The sequence below is a fragment of the Mastigoproctus giganteus genome, chromosome 1 (genome assembly GCF_048544385.1).
Source record: "Mastigoproctus giganteus isolate SK-2022 chromosome 1, ASM4854438v1, whole genome shotgun sequence".
NCBI lineage: Eukaryota > Metazoa > Arthropoda > Arachnida > Uropygi > Thelyphonidae > Mastigoproctus > Mastigoproctus giganteus.
In genome coordinates this window covers 126,325,195-126,347,126 of record NC_143575.1, presented here as the reverse complement: position 1 = coordinate 126,347,126, position 21,932 = coordinate 126,325,195, and the positions used below count along the sequence as shown (strand labels likewise).

General features: G+C 38.6%; 1 protein-coding gene across 1 annotated transcript in view; it reads right to left on the bottom strand.

The window, feature by feature from the left end:
* Positions 1-21,932, bottom strand: part of Uggt (UDP-glucose-glycoprotein glucosyltransferase) — an 820,111-nt gene that overhangs the window by 355,394 nt on the left and 442,785 nt on the right. The window contains exons 29-30 of the mRNA XM_090386735.1: positions 10,255-10,361; positions 1,087-1,172 (exon numbers count right to left, since the gene is read on the bottom strand). Coding sequence (XP_090242861.1) covers positions 1,087-1,172; positions 10,255-10,361 — 193 coding nt within the window. The remainder of the gene's footprint in view (positions 1-1,086; positions 1,173-10,254; positions 10,362-21,932) is intronic.

Here is a 21,932-nt window from a genome sequence, read left to right as displayed (position 1 = left end):
GGCTTAGGCTGCAACAGCCAAAAAAAAAAAAAAAAAAAAAAGTTACCCTGACACAGAGAGAGAGAAGTAGAAGTGAATCACCAAGAAAGAGAAGAATGATGATATCTGGCTCAGGACCCTGGGTGTGCATATGGCTAATAATAATAATAATATCTTGTCCTAAATCTAGCTTGCTCTTTCAGTTGGCTCTCATCACGTATTCTTTCTAATCTCTTGGCGATGACCCTTGTGAACAACTTGTAGATGTGGCAAAACAAGTTAATTGGTCTATAATTTCCAATTCCTGATTTGTCTCCTTTCTTATGCAGCAAAATTATAATTGCATTATTCCACTCCTTACTTAATGTACTTTGTGAAGACTCTTCCAAGTTTCCATGTCATGTCTCTTCCTCCTAATTTTAACAACTCTACAATAACTTCATCTTCACCCGGGGCTTTCTGATACTTCATTTACTTCAATACATGGTCTGTCTCATCAGGAAGGATTTCGGGTATGCCATATGTATTGCAAATTTGTGATCCACCTTCCCTACTACTGGCATTACATACATACTACCCTTGGTCCTTATATAATATTTTATATAGTGCTTTCTACTTGAATTATGCCTTCTCTGCTATTTAAAAGTACGGCATCACTATTCTTCAGATTCAGTATCATTTGTATTTCTTTATTACTGCTGATTTATGTCCTTTACTTTCCCTTAATGCTTGTTCTGCTTTTCTTGTGTTAAATCTATTTATATCCTCTCTGAGTCACTTTCTAATGTCTTTGCATAGCTCAGTATACTAAATGTTTTTCCTTGTCTCTGTTTATCTTACTCTTCATTTTACTCGTCTTCGGTTCATCATCGCAAGTGTTTCTTGACTACTTTTCTCTTCTTTGGATTTCTTTTTACTTATAGGTAAAAAGGAATCTTCATTAATATAATTTTCATACTACTGTAATTCAATAATCCCAGGCACTTCTGATCCAGCTTATCATAGATATCTGCAAAATTATAAAGATTTATTTAGTAAAAATTTTAATGCATTAGAAAGTGTTAAAATTTTCTTTTAGTAAATGAAAAAAACAGTCTGAAGCCTTACCTCACAATATCATATATGTCAGAGGACCGTCCTTGTCTCAACCTTAGTAACCATGCTCCAGGATTGGCTTTCAATTGAAAATAGCCCTATAAAAGAGAAACAAATGAGCCTGTAATGATGAGTGGTGCAGGTCAAATTTAAAATCTTTCGAGTATTTAGTAATTTTAGTATCTTATCACAGAAAAATTCAGAAACATGATGAAATCTCTTAGTAACTGTGATTGTTATAGTACAAGAGTTAAAATAAAATATCACATCTTATTAAAATTAAAAACATCAAAAACTGTACGAGAGCTGTTCACAGTAAAGAATGATTATTATTTTTATTTTATTTTTTTCACAACGTACCTTTATCAATTATCCATATTTTGATGGTCCTTTTCAAAGTAGATCCAATTGATGAAATGCACTTACTCCAATATTTCTGCCATTCTTCAAAAACATGGTGGAAGACATTTTTAACAAGTGTTTGAGAATCACTCCGATGTCACTACAACTTCTGATGACTGGAAGCATTTTCCTCGCATCACCTTCTTTAACTTTGGATATAAAAAAAAAAAAAAAATTGTAGGGTGCCAGATCAAGGCTGTAGGGTGGATGAGGAATACATTTGACAATAATGCTGGTTAAGCACCTGACGACAACATTATGAGCAATGTGAGGGCTTGCATTGTTGTGATGCAGCATCCACTCACCTGTGTGCAGTTGTGGTCATTTGTGTGTCAGTTGTGTGTCAGTTGTGGTCATGCAATGAATGTGATACAACAAAGTGTGCAGTACAGTTCTGTAGAAAGGTCCTGTAACAGTCGTATGATGTGCCACTACATGCTACTAAACCATTCCTTGAATGTCAAAAAAAGGCATGACATAACCTTTCCTACAGAAGCCACAACTTTTGTTTTTTTTGGTGTTGGTGATGATGATGCAGATTTCCCAAGAGAGCTTTGTTGTTTACTCTTTAGGTCGAAATGATGAAGTCACATCTGATCTGCCATTAAAACCTTGTGTAGAATTTCACCATCTTCATTAACCATCCATTGCAGCTGCTGACAAGTATACGACAAACTTGTTGTTGCTCAGGTGTAAATAGTCTTAGAATGCAGAGTACACAAACACAGATCATAAGCAAATGATAGTGGAGAATACTGTGCAAGCTTCCTAGTGATATTCTCAACATCTCTGCCATTTGGCCTACTGTTATTACCCCATAGTGTGTGATGACCATTTAAGTCTCCCAGAATTAGGAAAGGTGTGGAGAGTTTAGCTATGAAGTTGTTTAGATCATTTTGTTGGATGGAAAAGTTTGATGGAATATGTAAGGAGCAGATTGTAATATAGATGTCAGCAGCTAAATGGACTGCTATTGCCTCGAGGGGAGAGTTCAGTAAGACCTGTTTGATAGGAACATGTGGGTTTGTTATAACAGCTAAACCACCAGGTGCAGTATTTTGATCGGTTCTATCTTTTCTAAAGATATTGTAATAAGAAAGTTTTAGTGTGTCTTGGGGCTTGAAATAGGTCTCTTGGATGCAGAGACATATTGGTGTGTATTTAGACATAAGGTTGTACAGGTCACTAATATTGGCATGGACACCATGCCAATTCCATTGAATTATTGTGTTCATTGTCCGAAAACCATAACAATTCTACTGAATTATTGTTTTTATCTTTTGTTAGACTTTCCGAGCGTTTTCATGGTGCTGAGATTCTGTTTTTTCATTCTTGTTTTTATTTTTCTTTGGAAAGTAAGGCCTTTCTATTTCCATGTCTTCTTCAACAAAAATGTGTACAACAGGGTCAACTGTGAGTATTTCCTTAGTATTCATTTCCTGTTGGTGACCAGAAGTTACAATTTGTTTTTCTTTGCATCCTTGATCCGGGGAGTGGAGATTTTCAATTGGCGTAGAAACTGGCGTATTGACTGCCTGAGTTTAAATTGCACTGTACAGTGTTTTTATGTCGTTCGAGAAAGACTCTTTGGGGTACTGTTAGTTCAATTTGCCTTGAATTGGAATTGATTGTAATTTTTTGGTGATTTCAACATATGTAGATCTATTTGCAAGGGTTGGTGGCGAGATGATTCGCTTTGCCTCTTGATAGGACACGTTATGATTTGTTTTATATTTTTGAATAAGTTTCTCAGTTTTCCAGCGATCGCATGTTCTAGCATAAGGGAGATGATCTTTTATGCAGTTTGGGCATATTGGTTGGGGTGCAGTACAGGGTTAGCATTAGTAGAGGCATATGATGCAAGAAAGCAAGCTTAAGCAGCATCAGCCAAAAAAAAAAAAAAAAAAAACCAGCTGAGCCTTATATTTTTTAGGCTATCAACTTCCACAACAAGGGATGGAAGTCTGTTCCACCAATCAACTACCCGCTGGCTAAATGCAAATTTCGGCACATCTATCTTTCCTTAATTTGAATTTATGCCCTCTCAGGTGATTATTCTGAGCAAGAGGAAGAAGCCCAATGGCATTGAGCATACTCAAACCTTTCAAAGCTTTATACACATCTATCAGATCACCTCGCCGGTGCCAAGTCTCCATACACTGTAATTTGCAAAACTTAAGCCTTTCTTTGTAAGAGCAACCCTTTGTTCCATTCACTAATCTTGTTGCCCTTCTCTGTACTCGTTCCAGCAGCTCTACATCCTTCTTGAAATGAGGCCTCCAGACCTATATATACAGTACTCTAAGTATACTATATACTTAGGCCTAAATGGTTATCTAATGAACTAATGAGACTCTTAATAGAGAAGAAAAATGCATGGGATGCATATAAATTATCAAGCGACTCAGAAGCTTATGGCAGATATAAGCTAATCTGTAATCAGGTGACAAAGGAGGTTAGGCAGACGAAGGCAGATTATGAGAAATCCTTGGCAAAAGATGCTAAGAAAAACAGCAAGGATTTCTTTACTTATATAAACTCTAAAAGAAAGGGGATGAATCTGATTGGTCCATTTGACATCGATGGTCCGACTGTTGATGATCCTGCTAAGATAGCAAACAAACCGAATGAGTATTTTGCATCTACATTCACACATGAGAAATTAAGGTTTGAAAATGGCAGAAGGTTATCAAATTGTAGCAGGATACTTAATGATTTTGTAATAACTGAAAGCAAAGTGGAGGAGAAATTGTTGAAGTTAAACATAAGAAAAGCACCTGGGGATCTATCCAGTTATATTAAAGGAGGCAGCAAAGCAACTAAGCAAACCCTTAGCCATAATTATGAGAGCGTCCTTGGATTCAGGGGAGGTTCCCACGGACTGGAGATGTGCAAATATATCCCCAATTCACAAAGGGGGATCGAAGGGTGACACGAGTAATTACAGACCAGTTAGTTTAACTTCTGTTCTGGGTAAAATAATGGAGTCACTGGTTAAAGATGCATTGCAGGATCATCTAGACAAGACTGCAGCAATAATTGAGACAGCATGGGTTTGTTAAGGGAAAGTCTTGTCTGACAAATTTGATAGGATATTATGATGTGGTTACAAAGGAACTGGATGCAAAAAATAATTTTGATATCATATATTTGGATTTCAGGAAAGCTTCTGACACTGTTGCGCATGGAAGACTATTGTACAAATTGGAGCAGAATGGTATTAAGGGTAAGTTGCTACAATGGATAAAAGGATGGTTAAGTGGGAGAAGACAGAGGGTGGTAATCAATGGGTGCTGCTCTTCTTGGACTAAAGTTATTAGTGGAGTCCCACAGGGTTCGGTGTTAGGTCCACTGTTGTTTTGTATATTTATCAATGATATTGATGAAGGTATATCAGGTTTAATTAGCATTAGTAGAGGCATTTGATGCAAGAAAGCAAGCTTATGCAGCATCAGCCAAAAAATAAAAAAAAATAAATAAATAAAAAATAACCACTTCCACTTCACCCCTCTGTTCATTCAAAATACCTGTCCAGCTGAGCCTTAAACTTATTTAGGTTATCAACTTCCATGACAAGGGATGGAAGTCTATTTCACCACCCAATAACCCGCTGGCTAAAGGCAAATTTCCTCACGTCTATCCTACATCTGTCTTTTCTCAATTTGAATTTATGCCCTCTCAGGTTATTATTCTGAGCAAGAGGAAGAATCCCATTAGCATTGAGCATGCTCAAACCATTCAAGGCTTAATACACCTCTATCAGATCACCTCGCCGGTGCCTAGTCTCCAGACACTGTAATTTGCAAAACTTAAGCCTTTCTTCATAAGAGCACCCTTTTGTTGCATTCACTAATCTTGTTGCCCTTCTCTGTATTCGTTCCAGCATCTCTACATCCTTCTTGAAATGAGGCCTCCAGACCTGTATACAGTACTGTAGGTGTGGTCTGACTATTGCCTTATACAAGGGAATAATCACCTCCTTATCCCTGCTAGAAAAATTCCTATATATCATTGACAATACTCCATGAGCTACTCTTGCAGCCCATCTACACTGCTCAGAAAACTTCATATCTGCCTGCACAACCACCCCCAGGTCCCTTTCATTCTCTACCACTGTCAGTGTAGTACCACAGAGTTGATACATTGCTCTGGGGTTACTGTTTTCCATATGTAGTACTTTACATTTGTCAATGTTAAACTTCATTTGCCACCTCTCAGCCCATCTGCTCAACCTTTCCAGATCCTGTTGCAGTAGCATAGTGTCAGTAGTGTCCTTGACAACCGTGCCGACCTTCGTATCGTCTGCAAACTTGGACATTAAGCTTGATATACCATCATCAATATCATTTATAAATACAGAAAACAATAATGGAACCAATACTGAACCCTGAGGGACTCCACTAATAACATTAGTCCACGATGAGCAGTGGCCATTGATTACCACTCTCTGTCTTCTCCCCCTCAACCACCCCTTTATCCATAGCAGCAATTTGCCTCCAATGCCACACTGCTCCAATTTGTGCAGCAGTCTTCCATGTGCAACAGTATCAAAAGTCTTTCTAAGATCCAAGTATATAATATCAAAGTTATTCCCTGCATCCAGTTCTTTTGTGACTGCATCATAGTATCCAATCAAATTGGTCAGGCAAGACTTCCCCCCTTAACAAAACCATGCTGTGTCTGAGCTATAACTGAAGTCTTGTCTAGATGATCCTGCAGTGCTTCTTTAATCAGTGCCTCCATTAATTTTCCAGAAACAGAAGTTAAACTGTTCCTGGAAAATTAATGGAGGCACTGGTTAAAGAAGCACTGCAGGATCATAATGTCGAAGTTTGCAGATGATACAAAGGTTGGCAGGGTTGTTAATGACAGTAATGGCAGTGTGCTACTGCAACAGGATCTAGATAATTTGGGCAGATGGGTTAAGAAGTGGCAACTGAGGTTTAACCGTGACAAATGCAAAGTACTGCATATGGGTAGACGTAACCTCCAGAGAAACGTACCAAATGTGTGGTACTACACTTAAGGTGGTAGAAAATGAAAAAGTCCTGGGAGTAATTGTGCAGTCAGATATGAAGTTTTCTGAGCAATGCAGACAGGCTGCCAGGGCAGGTCATCAGGTTTTGTCAATGATATATAGGAATTTTGCTAGCAGGGAAAAGGAGGTGATTATCCCTCTCTAGAAGGCAATGGTCAGGCCACGCCTTGAGTACTGCGTACAGGTCTGGAGGCCTCATTTTAGGAAGGATGTAGTTGATGAAGAAGGATTTACTTGAGCATGTACAGAGAAGGGCAACAAGATTGGTGAGGGGAATGAAGGGATCCTCTTACCAAGAGAGGCTTGAGTTCTGCAAATTGCAGTGGCTGGAGACGAGACTAGGCACCTGCGCGGTGATCTGATTGAGGTATATAAGGCCTTGAATGGGTTGAGCATGCTGAATTCTGATGGGATCCTTCCACTTGTTCAGATTACGAACCTAAGGAGGCATAAATTCAAAGTAAGAAAAGACAGATGTAGATTAGATGTGCGGAAATTTGCCTTTAGCCAGCGGGTGGTTAATTGCTGAAACAAACTTCCATCTGTCATGGAAGTTGATAGGTTGAATAAATTTAAGGAGGAACTGGACAGGCATTTAGAGGGAATGGTGTGATTTTTTTTTTTCTTTTTTTGGCTGATGCTGCATAAGCTCATACACTTGCTTTCTTGCATCAAATGCCACTGCTACTACTACTACTCAAGGTGTGGCCTGACCATTGCCTTATACAAAGGAATGATCACCTCCTTATCCCTGCTAAAAAAATTCCTGTATATCATTGACAAAACACCATGAGCTACTCTTGCAGCCCATCTGTACTGCTCAGAAAACTTCATATCTGCCTACACAATTACCTCCAGGTCCCTTTTCATTCTCTACCACAGTCAGTGTAGTACCACAGAGTTGATACATTGCTCTGCGGTTACTGTTTTCCATATGTAGTACTTTACATTTGTCAATGTTAAACTTCATTTGCCACCTCTCAGCCCATCTGCTCAACCTTTCCAGATCCTGGTTTTTTTTTTTTTTTTTTTTTTGTTTTTTTTTTTGGAAGTTGTTGGCGCATCGGCTTCTGTGGCCATTATGCACCTTCCAAGGTTTTTGCAGTACTTTCATCCAAGCCCGAGGCGGGATTCGAACCCGCGACCTTTGGGTTGCTAGGCAGGCACTTTACGCACCCGGCCAGCACCAGATCCTGTTGCAGCAGCATAGCGTCAGTAGTGTCCTTAACAACCCTGCCAACATTTGTATCGTCTCCAAACTTGGACATTAAGCTTGGTATACCATCATTAATATGATTTATAAATACAGAAAACAACAATGGACCTAACACTGAACCCTGAGGGACTCCACTAGTAACATTAGTCCATGATGAGCAGTGGCCATTGATTACCACTCTCTGTCTTCTCCCCCTCAACCATCCCTTTATCCATAGCAGCAATTTGCCTCCAATGCCACACTGGTCCAATTTGTCTTCCATGTGCAACAGTATCAAAAGACTTTCTAAGATCCAAATATATAATATCAAAGTTATTTCCTGCATCCAGTTCTTTTATAACTGCATCATAGTATCCAATCAAATTGGTCAGGCAAGACTTTCCCTTAACAAAACCATGCTGTGTCTGAGCTATAATTGAAGTCTTGTCTAGATGATCCTGCAGTGCTTCTTAAACCAGTGCCTCCATTAATTTTCCTGAAACAGAAGTTAAACTCACAGGTCTATAATTACTTGTGTCAGCCTTTGATCCTCCTTTGTGAATTGGGGTCCCATCTGCATATCTCCAGTCTGTAGGTACCTCTTCTGAGTCCAAAGAATCTCTCAAAATTATGGCTAAGGGTTTGCTTACTTCCTTTGCAGCCTCCTTTAATATAACTGGATAGATCCCATCCGCTATGGGTGCCTTTTTTTATGTTTATCCTGAATAATTTCTCCTCCACTTTACTCTCACTTATTACAAAATCATCCAGCTCACTGCCAGAGTTTACTTCACCTCTGGCATTCCGCTTCCTGAATAACTCATGTGCGAATGTAGATGCAAAATACATGTTTAGTTTGTTAGCCACCTGAGCAGGATCCTCAACTGTTGAACCATCAATATCCAGTGGGCCAATCTGATTCATCCCTTTCCTTCTAGAGTTTACATAGGTAAAGAACTCTTTTCTATTTTTCTTTGCATCCTTTGCCAAAGATTTCTCATAATCTGCCTTTGCCTGCCTAATCTCCTTTGTGACTTGGTTACAGACCAGCTTATATCTATCATAGGCTTCCATGTCACCCATTAATTTATCTGTATCCCATTCATTTTTCTTCTCTGCCATATGTCTCATTAGTTCATCTGACATCCATTTAGGCGTTTGTTATTGTTTGTTATTTGGTTTTTAGGAGCATTAGCAACTAAGGCCATATTGCTCCGGGATATGCGGTGGTCATTCCCTGACCTTTCCGCATCCTCCGTATTTGGTGGTGACGGGCTCGAACCCCGGTCTAATCAAGAAGCGTGTTCTACGCACTGCTGCTCCTTCCCACCTGGCTACGGAGGCGCCCTCCATTTAGGCGTAAACCTTGAACAATATTTCTTAGTTGGTATGTAAAGCCTAGTAGCTTCCAAGATAAGTTCTTTGAATGATTCCCATTTTCAATTTGCTGTTGGTAACATCATCAGTTGGTCCCACTGTATAGAATTTAAATACTGTCTCAGACCATCGTAGTCGCCTTTATGAAAGCAAAAACCCTTCCCAATATTGGAATCAGTACAAATAGTGGCAATCCTGATACACTGAAAAAAGGATGATACTGGAATGAAAGCTTTTTGAAATATTAAATAGTCAATGTGAAAAATTAATGACACCAAAATTAAAAAAGCATCACGTTTATAATAAAGGTTAATAATTGCATGCCCATTGACAATCAGCATGCAATGTTGATATTCAGGTTGAAATAATTGACTTTGGTGATTACTAAAATTAGTTTTTTTCCAAAATAATCTCTTGGGGTATACAGAGGGCCAAAATGAAAACCAAAATCCTGGTGTCTTGTTATTTAATAGTCACACCTTATGTTTGCGTGTATATACATAGTATTTATATAATGTATATTTCTGTATATTGCCATATAGCTGAGAGATAAGAGAAAACATGGCTTGAGACAGTTGGACTCAATCTTTATAATAACAGTCCACTAACATAGTCCACTGAAACATCAAGAAATTTTTTGCACCCCACATATAATAATAAAATGAAAATAAAATAAAATAATAACAAAATGAAAATAAAATAAAATAATAATAAAAAGAAAATAAAATAAAATAATAACAAAATGAAAATAAAATAAAATAATAATAAAAAGAAAAAATAAAATAATAAAAATAAAATAAAATAATAACAAAATGAAAATAAAATAAAATAATAATAAAAAGAAAAAATAAAATAATAAAAATAAAATAAAATGAATATATAATGAAAAATCATATGATGATACATTATATATTTCAATTATTTTTTTTAATATAAATTATAATCATTAAAAGATATTTAACCAATCTTAACTTTTTAGGGCCAATCTTTAGTTCATTCGTACCCCAGCAGTGAGTCACAGTTTATTGGTTGAGAACCATTGTCATAACACACATACTGTCACACAAGGTTAAAATTGAGGGAGTCAAATAAAAAACTAGTGACGTTTAAAGGATAAATGATTATTATGGTATATACAAATAAATAATCACATAAATTAACTACTTACTAAATTGGCCATTACTATAGTGTCAACGATGACTGGTGTACTATTTGTACCTAAAGTGAACTGCAGTCCACGTGGTGGATTGCCTGTGCTTTGCTCAAAGCAGTGCCCTGCAAAAAAGTAAAAAAAAAAAAAAATATATATATATATATATATATATATATAAATATGTATATTTATATGGGATGGGCAGTTACTGTTCTTTTTCTGTTTTTTTTTTATTTTCCTTTGCTAATTTTTACACACCATAAACTACTAGAATAATTCGATTCTTCAACAATTTTTATTTTGTTTTATTTTAGCCATATTATAATTTCTCCATATATCAAAAATATGTCTATTATTGCTTAGCATTCCTTTCTTTTAAACTATATTCTTTTCATAGCATTCCTTTGGCTTACCAAAATTTTCATTTAGGCATGGCTTTACTTGGTTTACAAACCAGGCTGTTATTTATATTTTCCTTTATTTGGTGCTTTTCTTTTTTAATAATTGCTAGGGGGTTTTGCCCCCTGTTCACTTTGCTCGCCCATTCCCACGCATGCTTTTCTACGTAAAATGTAGAGGTATACAGAGTAAGTTAAATCTTTTCCATATAAAAGACACATCTGTCTAAACACATTGGTTGATATCTAATCAAAAAATGACCTATGTAATTATTTACCTGTGCATTTGTAGTGCACGGCATTCTCAAGGTCAAATAAATATCACAGAAAAATTCAAAACGGTGAACACCCTCCAACATGGCAGCAAGCAAAACAGTGATTGACAAGTTGTGACTCATATTTTGACAAACGGAGAGGAACAAAGTGATTGGCAGATGCCACTGCTTTCCCCGCCCACTCTCCTCCTTGGTTGATGTGCCTAGGGTGTTTTCCTCATATTTGCCGCTGTTTTTAAATTGGGCACTCGTTTTCCCCATTTTAAAACAGCAGGCAGGGTTGGAGGGACAAACACCCTATCTAAGTTAAGCCCCCCCTCCTCGACAACACAAAACAATCAGAAAAGGGAGGTGTCTTCACCTGTCAATTATTGCTGTTGTCCTCGCTTTCATTGAAATACCTGCTGATGTATATTATACTGGACTTCAGCCAATATCACTATATAATTATTTACCTGTGTTTACATAGGCGACTTAGAAAAATTCCTTTTGCTTCGGGTACTATGATACATGAGGAATATTGTAAATAAATTTTACAACAAATTTAAAGAAGTGGCTAAATCATGAAATGTAAATAATATACAAAGATCGGAAACATATGGCAACAATGAGACAATGATGCCAGAGACTGAAAACTGTGAATTCAATGTGTACAGAAAGGCCAGACATGATGGGGTGTGTGTGTTTGATTTGATTTGATTTGATTTGGTTTTTTATGGCGCATTGGCAGCTAAGGCCATAATGCGCCAGGGTGTGTGTGTGTGGGGGGGGATTATTCTCTTAGTAAAGAAGCATGTAGGTTCTAAGAAAGTAAACCCGATCAACAGAGAATACCAGTGTAATGTAGAGTCAATTTGATGCAGCACTGGGTAAACAGAAATGAGAGTAGAAATTTACAGACCAAATGACTGATGAGTATTATGAACAGTTACCAAGACAAATAAAGTGGGTCAGTAAATCAGAATGTCTTACCAAGGAGGATTATAGCTTTACAGACATTAATTGGACACTCAGTAGTGGAGTAGTTCTGAAATTTGTGAACGACTGTTTTCTATATCAGCATGTTAGCTAGGTAGAAAACAGTGCCTAGATCACATTATTTTGGTAAAAGAATGAGTGGCAGTGACCATAACAAATTTATGTGACAAATGTAAAGTACTACATATGGGAAACAGCAACCCCAGAGCAACGTATCAACTTTGTGGTACTACACTGACAGTGGTAGAGAATGAAAGGGATTTACACCGATGAGACAAAACATTATGACCACCTACTTAATATGATGTTGGTCCTCCACGTGCAGCCAAAACAGCTCGTAATCGGCGAGGCATGGACGCTACAAAATTTATAAATGCCTTGTGGTATCTGGTACCAACACGTAACCAGCAGATCTTTTAACTCCTGTAAGGTCCGTGGTTGAGACGCCACAGATCAGAGTTGCTGTTCCAACATAAACCACAGATGCTCGATGGAATTGACGTTTGGGGAATTTAGAGACCAGGACAACACCTGGAAGTCTTCCTCATGTTTCGCGAACCAGTCTCGAACAATCAGGGAGGTGTGGCATGGTGCATTATCCTACTGAAAGATGGCACCACAATAGGGCAAGACCGTTGCCATGAAAGGGTGCACCAGGTCAGCAATAATGTTTAGGTAGGTGGTACATTTCAGAGTGCCCAGCATAGGGCTGACTGGACCCAGGGTATCCCAGCAGAACATCGCCCAAAGCATGACACCGCCACCACTGGCTTATTTTTGTCCTACGGTGCATCCAGGCATCATCATCTCCACAGGTAAACAACGCACGGACACGGCCGACAACATGGTGCAACAGGAAACGTGATTCATCAGACCAGACAACCTTCTTCCAATCACTCAAGGTCCACTTTTGATGCTCGCGTGCCCTGCAGCTCCGCAGCCCCATTTTCAGCAGGGTTCGACGTACTGTGTGTTATGACACTACTCCCGTCACCAGCATTCCAATTACCAGTGAGTTGCACCACTGTTGCCACATACCATCTGGGAGAGCCTTCGCTCATCTCGAGCATCGATGAGCTGTGGTCGTCTAACACCTTGCTGGCGGTTCATTAGTTTCCCGTCCTCGGACCACTTTTAGTTGGAACTAATCACGGCTGACTGTGAGCACCCCACCAGCTGTGCCGTTTTGGATATGCTCTGACCCAGTCATCTGACTATTACAGTTTGGCCTTTGTCAAACTCGCTTAAGTCCACTGCCTTCCCATCTGAAGAACAAGAGTAACATTGATTAACGGGAGCTCAGTATCAGGTGGTGTTTTTTATCGTTTCCTGACCCACGCAGTAGTTCCCCTGCAGTTGCTTCGATCTGCATAATGACTCACTGGTCATAATGTTTTGTAATACTACAATGGTCATAGACACTTTATACAATTCTTTTCAGTGGCAAATACTGCTGTTTGTGCCACTGGTTAACAACTACTACATTGAAGTAATCATAGAAGCTACTAATATTTTCCATCAATCAGATATACTATTCAACTTTTAGATTTAACTAGATGTTAGAGGAACTAATGGAACGTGTTATAGAAGAAAAATAAAGGGGATAATTATAAATTATCAGAGAACACAGAAGCCCACGCGAAATTTAAACTAGCCTGAAATCAAATCACGTTGGGAGTTTTTTTGGAGGCTAAAGCAGTTTATAAGAATTCATTGGCTATATAATGCAAAGGATTCTTTGCTTATGTTAATGCTAGAAAATAGTTGCCAACTTTTGACTTTCAAAAAGATGCCGATCAGGCATTTGTAAGCAGGAAGAAATCAGGAGTTAATTTTAAAGTCCACACTGCACTAGAAATCACTGAATGGAAAAATCATCAAAAGCATAGCAAAACATCATGACTTTGGGGTGATCTTCGACACAAAGTTATGGTTCAACCACCATCTTGAACATCTATGCCTGCAACTGAGTCGAAATTGGTGGAGGTTGAAACAGCACCTTCTCTATGTCATGAACCCAGGCACTACCAAGAGATACATCCAGACTACCATTTTCCAATGTGTCCTCTGTGGAGCAGAAATTTGGGGTTCTGTGACTAAAACCACACTAAAGCCACTATATGCAGCCGAGTTTTGGTTACTGAAATGGGCCACATGGAAGTCGAAGTCACCTCCACAGCAGCGAACCACAGCGATGACCACGGCTCTCTTGGGCTGGGACGATTGACAGTAAAGATGGAAGAGAGATGTCTAACTTTCACTGTAAAAATGCTCATGGTAAATATTTTCGACCCCATCATCTGGGATGTGATCCTACAGAGAATTCTCCTCCTGTGCTGAGAGCAATGTCTCAACTGTGCTCGACCCATGGGAGACTGCACGTCTGAGAAATTTCTACCCACAGAAATGTTAACAAGGATACAGTCACCTGATATGGATCTGAACAAGTTTGCCTGTAACAAGTAGTACAGGAGAACGATCCTAACATAGTGTATAGTGGAAAACTCTGTCTGTGTCACTCTACCTGTGAACCATGTATTCTCTTATTTAAATATATGGAGAACTGTTCACATGGTATCTGATCATGGATTTTTATTTTATTGATTTATTATTGCTATTTTGTTATTAGCATTATATATTGTGTTACTCAATATCACTATTTTGTAAATTTATATCCATGTGAGACCCCTGGCAGCATGCTGTGATGGCATATTGTATGGTATCTTTGTGTACAATAAAGATTAATTAATTAATTTCACTTGTGAAAAAAACATTTTAATATTAAAACACAGTCATATGACTGTTTACCAATAGTGTATGCTTTTAACATTAGCTTATTCAACAATTTTTCAGTTTCTGGATTTCTGTTTGGATAGCAATTAGACATCACTGATTTTGACAGCTTTAATAAAGATATTGTTGTAGACTTTGGGCTCTTCAAAAAAGCTGAGTCAAAATTTCATTCATAACAATGGTTTAGAGAACAGACCCATAAGAATGGACCTGTTCTCTAAACATGGCTGTCAGGAGCATTTCCAAAACTTCAACAGAAGATCTGTACTCAGTTTTTCTCTTTCTAATCTGGGCAAATATTCTCTCACTGTCAGTACTGGTATGAGGAATCATTAAAATGCCAAACATGACTTGCAATAATTTGTAAAATTTCAAGCTTCCATGTGCACTCATCAGTTTGCAAACCAAGGACCACTGTCACTAATTCTTTCTTCTTTCATAATTGGTAGGTCTGCACATTGAAACTGGCAGAACCAATGTTGAAAAACATCTAATGCTTCATCAATTTCTTTCTCTTTAATGACAGGAAGAAATACTGGTAATTTGTACAAAAAAAAAAAAAGAAAAAAAAAGCAGATTTGAAAATGATGCACACTGCCAATTGATGACATTTGTGCACCACATAGCCATGTGCAGCCATAATGTACTTCGTCACTGGGAAAAAGAACAAAACTTTTTCTTCTTATTTTTGACTCCACAACATTTCAAAATAAATGCACGTAACATTCTTCAACATATTTAATAACCTCATATGAATGTGAAGTACACTGGATTGAAGATCTATGTTCGGATTTTCAAACACTGGCATAATATTTAAAAGAAACAAGCAACTTTATTCAAGGCAGAAGAGCATGAGTAAGGATAACATGGCCTAGAATTATCAGTCTGCTTCACCAATTTATTATTATTATTATTATTATTAGCCATATGATGCAAGGAAGCCTGAGGCTTATACTTCACCAGCCAAAAAAAAAAAATTCCCAAGTTACCCTGAGAGAGAGAATCAAAAGTAGAAAGGAATCACCAAGAAAGAGAAGGATTATGATATCTAGCTCAGGACCTGGGTTTGCCAAGCCCATACTCACCAGACATGAGCTCCTGTTTAGGACTGCTTTTACCAGAAGTTTCCAATTCAGAAGTGTTCTTTTCCTAAGTTCTCAATTTGTCCATTTTCAAAACTTTGGGATTGACAGGGAGTGACACATGAGTTAGTGTCACTCCCTAGTGATTGCTTGTTGTATTTTCAATTTGTTTACTCTGAGAAGTGTTCATATTGCTTTTCACACCACTTCTAACTTCTTCTTTAAACAGACGTGTCAAAGGTTGCTACTGTTCTACCAGTCTAGTTGAACATTTACCCAAAGACAGCAAACATGTACACACATGCTTTGCCTCAAAACCTTCATTACTTCATTTCGAGGTGCCTCCATAGCCAGGTGAGAAGGAGCAGCAGTGCGTAGCACACGCTTCTTGATTAGACCGGGGTTCGAACCCGTCACCACCAAATACGGATGATGTGGAAAGGTCAGGGAATGACAACCGCATATCCCGGAGCAATATGGCCTTAGTTGCTAATGCTCCTAAAAACCAAATAACAAAAACAACTTCATTTCATGGGCATGCATCAGCTGAAATTGTTTAACTCTTATTTTATTTTTTAGGTAGTAGACAATTTTCAACTAGTATTCATCCACCTTCAGACGAAGCCATGTAGCTCCCTTTCACTAGCAAGACTTTTGTGGATTTATTGGATGATTGTTTTCTGCAGCAGCATGTTCGAGAGGCAACAAGAGAGAGTAATACACTTAATAATAATAATAATTAATCTTTATTGTATGTAAAGATACCATTAAATATATTCATCACACCATGCTGCTAGGGGTCTCACATGGATATAAATATACAAAATAGTGATATTGAGTAACACAATATATAATGCTAAAAATAAAATAGCAATAATAAATCAATAAAATAAAAATCCATGATCAGATACCATGTGAGCAGTTCTTCATATATTTAAATAAGAGGATACGTGGTTCACAGAGAGACACAGACAGAGTTTTCCACTGTACACTACTGTGAAAGGAGAAGATCATGTGCTTGCATTAAGACCCTTCTCCTGTGCCACTTGTCGCAGGCGAACTTGTTCAGTTCCACGTCAAGTGATTGCATCCTTGTTAATATTTCTGTGGGCAGAAATCTCTCAGGCGTGCAGTCTCCCATGGGTTGAGCACAGCAGAAGCATTGCTCTCAGCGCAGGAGGGGGAATTCTCCATCGGATCACATTCCAGATGTTGGGAGATCTTTCCCATGATTATTTTTGCAGTGAAAGTTAGGCATCTCTCTTCCATCTTTACTGTCAATTGTGTCAGCACAAGAGCAGTGGCCATTGCTGTGGAGGTAACTTAAACTGCCATGTGGCCATTTCAGTAACCAAAACTCAGCTGCATATAGTAACTTTAGTATCCCACAAATTCCAGTTGATATATGGAAAGTTAAAATCCCCCATTATAAGACATTCTAATTTACTAGCCTACTCTGTTTCTCTGCACAATTGTCATTATACTCATGAGATTCATTAGGCCTATAACACACACTTACTCTCATTTTTCCTTTCCCAGTGCTTATGTCACACCAGCCGACCGGATTGGTAAAGTGCCTGCCTGGCAACCCAAAGGTCACGGGTTCGAATCCCGCCTTGGGCTTGGATCAGAGTAAAATGCAAAAACTTTGGGAGGTGCATTATGGCCACAGAAGCCGATGCACCAACTAACAACAACAAAAAAAAAAAAAGTCACACCAAACAGACTCAACATTGCTTTGCCCACCGGCGCCTCCGTAGCCAGGTGGGAAGGAGCAGCAGTGCGTAACACACGCTTCTTGATTAGACCGGGGTTCGAGCCCTTCACCACCAAATACGGAGGATGCGGAAAGGTCAGGAAGTGACCACCACATATTCTTGGAGCAATATGGCCTTAGTTGCTAATGCTCCTAAAAAAAAAAATATAACAAACAGCATTGTCCACCAATATCAATTGGATGCACTTCCTTAGATTTTGTTTCTTAACTAACAGCATAACCCTACCTCCCTTCCTGTCCTGTCTGTCCTTTCTGTACACATTGTTCTCCCCAAATTCCAATTCTGCACTGCTTATACTGTATGACACCACATCTCTGATATTCAAACAATATCTGCCTTTGATGTCTTGACTAGCACTTCAAGCTCATCAAATTTATTAACGATACTCCTAGCATTGGTGTACGTGCAAGTATTCATGCACCTGTTCCTACTATTAGTTACTGTAACACAGCCCATGTATTTACTTGTTCCACTATGACTCTCAGCAGTTCTGGAAATCTCCACTGCCTTGCTTTCCAGGCTGCTGCTCATTCTAATAGAAGGAGTGCAAGAATCACTTTTGCCTCTGCCGGCAGCCACTATTAACCTGTTACTCTGTGGATCCCCCCCCCCAAGTCAGCAAATATTCTTGCACCCTTTCTATATAAGTGTATCCCATCCCTGTAGAAGCAGTCTCTCCTGTCAACAAGCACAGATCAGGCTGAAAAAAAATTCTACCCCTTGAGCCTTGCACAATCTCTCCAGGGCCAAATTGATCAACAAGGCTCTCATCATATACTACCTCCTATCGTATTTGGGCAGAATTGCAAACACTTTCACATTTCAACCCTAACTCGCGATTGTTTTTCAACATTGACCTGTACTTGTTGAGTACATCTGCAGATCTCTTAATGTCATTAGTTCCAACGTGTACAACAATATCACCGTTTGCACCCTTAAAAAATGATATCTACTCTACAATGTCATCAAATTTTGCCTCAGGTAGACATACCCTGGTCCTGTTCCACCTATCCTTTTTTGCATAGTATATTCGTTTCTCTGACAATAGTGTCGCTGACAATAACTAGTTCCTTTGGGAACAGTGCATTTTGCCTTGGAGATTGCCTCTGTGTTGCCTGAAGCACAGATGTGAGCTCTGTCATTGAGCTTAGCAGCTGAGAGCTTGATGGGCTCCTCATATTAATTTCTTCGAGGGCATTTACCCTAAACCTTAAGCTCTCATAGATGCCCATCAGAATGGTGAGTTGGCACCTAATTTCTTGACACTCTAGACACCTAGCACACAAAGGCATCCCCTCCTTGGCTAGATCATTTCCTGTTTCAGAAAGATCGGCAAACATTTCATATTTCGCAAATTTTTTGAGACTGTGATGCGTTGGAGAATCATCCCCTTCGTTTCTTCCCCAAGTCACAGCACTCTTGCTAGTCTGTGATCTTTGCTTTGCAGTTCTAGTCTAGGTCATGAGTTCCGTTTAAATACAATTTAATTAACAATTAAATTTAATAAGATTAATAATATTTTTGATTAATTGATAACATTTTGTATTACTTGCTTTGTATTATGCAGTGCTTTGTATTACACTATCTATTTTTACTTTATACCTTATGCAGTGGTCTCAGACAGTTTTTAAATTCTGTACAGTGGGATCAACTGACGATGTTACCAACAGTAAATTCTAACTGGGAAGCATTCAAGGAATTAATTGTGGATGCTACTAAAAGTTTCATACATATTAAGAAATATTGTTCAAGGTTTAGGTCTAAATGGTTATCACATGAACAAATGAGACTCGTGACAGAGAAGAAAAAGGCATGGGATGCATATAAATTATCAAACGACAGAAGCCTATGGCAGATATAAGCTAGTCTGTAATCAGGTCACAAAGGAGGTTAGGCAGGCAAAGGCAGATTACGAGAAATCTTTGGCAAAAGATGCTAAGAAAAACAGCAATGATTTCTTTACTTATATAAACTCTAAAAGGAAGGGGATGAATCTGATTGGTCCACTTGATATCGATGGTTCCACTGTTGATGATCCTGCTCAGATAGCAAACAAACTGAATGGGTATTTTGCATCTACATTCACACACGAGGAGTTATTAAAGTTTGAAAATGGCAGAAGGTTATCAAATTGTAGCAGGGTGCTTAATGATTTGGTAATAACTGAGAGCAAAGTGGAGGAGAAATTGTTGAAGTTAAACATAAGAAAGGCACCTGGGGTGGATGGGATTTATACAATTATATTAAAGGAGGCGGCAAAGCAACTAAGCACACCCTTAGCCATAATTACGAGGGCATCCTTGGACTCAGGGGAGGTCCCCACGGACTGGAGATGTGCAAATGTATCCCAATTCACAAAGGGGGATCGAAGCGTGACACGAGTAATTACAGACCAGTTAAACTTCTGTTCCGGGTAAAATAATGGAGTCACCAGTTAAAGATGCATTGCAGGATCATCTAGACAAGACTGCAGCAATAATTCAGACACAGCATGGGTTTGTTAAGGGAAAGTCTTGTCTGACAAATTTGATAGGATATTATGATGTGGTTACAAAGGAACTGGATGCAAAAAATAATTTTGATTATCATATATTTGGATTTCAGGAAAGCTTTTGACACTGTTGCGCATGGATGACTATTGTACCAATTGGAGCAGAATGGTATTAAGGGTAAGTTGCTACAATGGATAACAGGATGGTTGAGTGGGATAAGACAGAGGGTGGTAATTAATGGGTGCTGCTCTTCGTGGAGTCCCACAGGGTTCGGTGTTGGGTCCACTGCTGTTTTGTATATTTATCAATGATATTGATGAAGGTATATCAGGCTTGATGTTGAAGTTTGCAGATGATACAAAGGTTGGCAGGGTTGTTAATGACAGTAATGGCAGTGTGCTACTGCAACAGGACCTAGATAATTTGGGCAGATGGGCTAAGAAGTGGCAACTGAACTTTAACCTTGACAAATGCATATACAAGCAAGTACTGCATATGGGTAGAAGTAACCCCAGAGAAATGAACGAACTGTGTGGTACTACACTTAACGTGGTAGGAAATGAAAAAGACCTGGGAGTAATTGTGTAGTCAGATATGAAGTTTTCTGAGCAATGCAGACAGGCTGCCAGGGCAGGTCATGGGGTTTTGTCAAAGATATATAGGAATTTTGCTAGCAGGGAAAAGGAGGTGATTATCCCTCTGTATAAGGCAATAGTCAGGCCACACCTTGAGTACTGTGTACAGGTCTGGAGGCCTCATTTTAGGAAGGATGTAGATTTGCTTGAGCGTGTACAGAGAAGGGCAACAAGATTGGTGAGGGGAATGAAGGGATCCTCTTACCAAGAGAGGCTTAAGTGACTGGAGACTAGGCACCTGTGCGGTGATCTGATTGAGGTGTATAAGGCTTTGAATGGGTTGAGCACGCTGAATTCTGATGGGATCCTTCCACTTGTTCAGATTACGAACCTAAGGAGGCTTAATTCAAATTAAGAAAAGACAGATGTGCGGAAATTTGCCTTTAGCCAGCGGGTGGTTAATTGCTGGAACAAACTTCCATCTGTCGTTGTGGAAGTTGATAGGTTAAACAAATTTAAGCAGAAACTGGACAGGCATTTGGAGGGAATGGTGTGATTTTTTTTTTGGCTGATGCTGCATAAGCTCATACACTTGCTTTCTTGCATCACATGCCCCTACTACTACTACTACTACTACTACTACTACTATCAGTTTCTTATTGATTGTATACTACTACTATACAATCGATAAGAAATAGCATACTACGTTATGCTATTTCTTATCGATTACAATACGGTGGCTAGTTCTACAATATTGGCGCCAACACCGGTAGTCATAACTTCGAAAAATTGCTTGTGAAATTCACAAGCAATTTTTAATATCTAATATCTATTTAATATCTCTGTAAAACACAATGTACTATATTAATTAATGAAGAATACGGTAAAATTAAAAATACTTATCCCTTTACAGCAGCCAAAAATCCACCGTAATTACTCTCAATTGCATGTGTTATCATCGGACTGCTTGGTTGACTTGGTAATAGAGGATGGAAAAGTGGATCCACAATTTATTCTGGCAAATACGGCATAATCAGAAAAAAAAAAAAAACCTTAACTTTTGTTCTCCATAGCCTTTTTTGCTGCTGTGAATTCTATATTCCACCACTGGTTTGGGAAATGGTGGAAACCATGTAGATGTTTTTGGAACTGTAACTGCAGCTGCATGAACAATATATTCTGTGAGATGTCACAAGGCATTCCAGTCAGCCTAATCAATCCTCTATATAAGACACAATCTATATAAGATATATAGATTGTGACACTTCTATATAAGATAGCCTAAAACCAAGACAATCTTCGATGAGGCAAGCAGCAAGAGA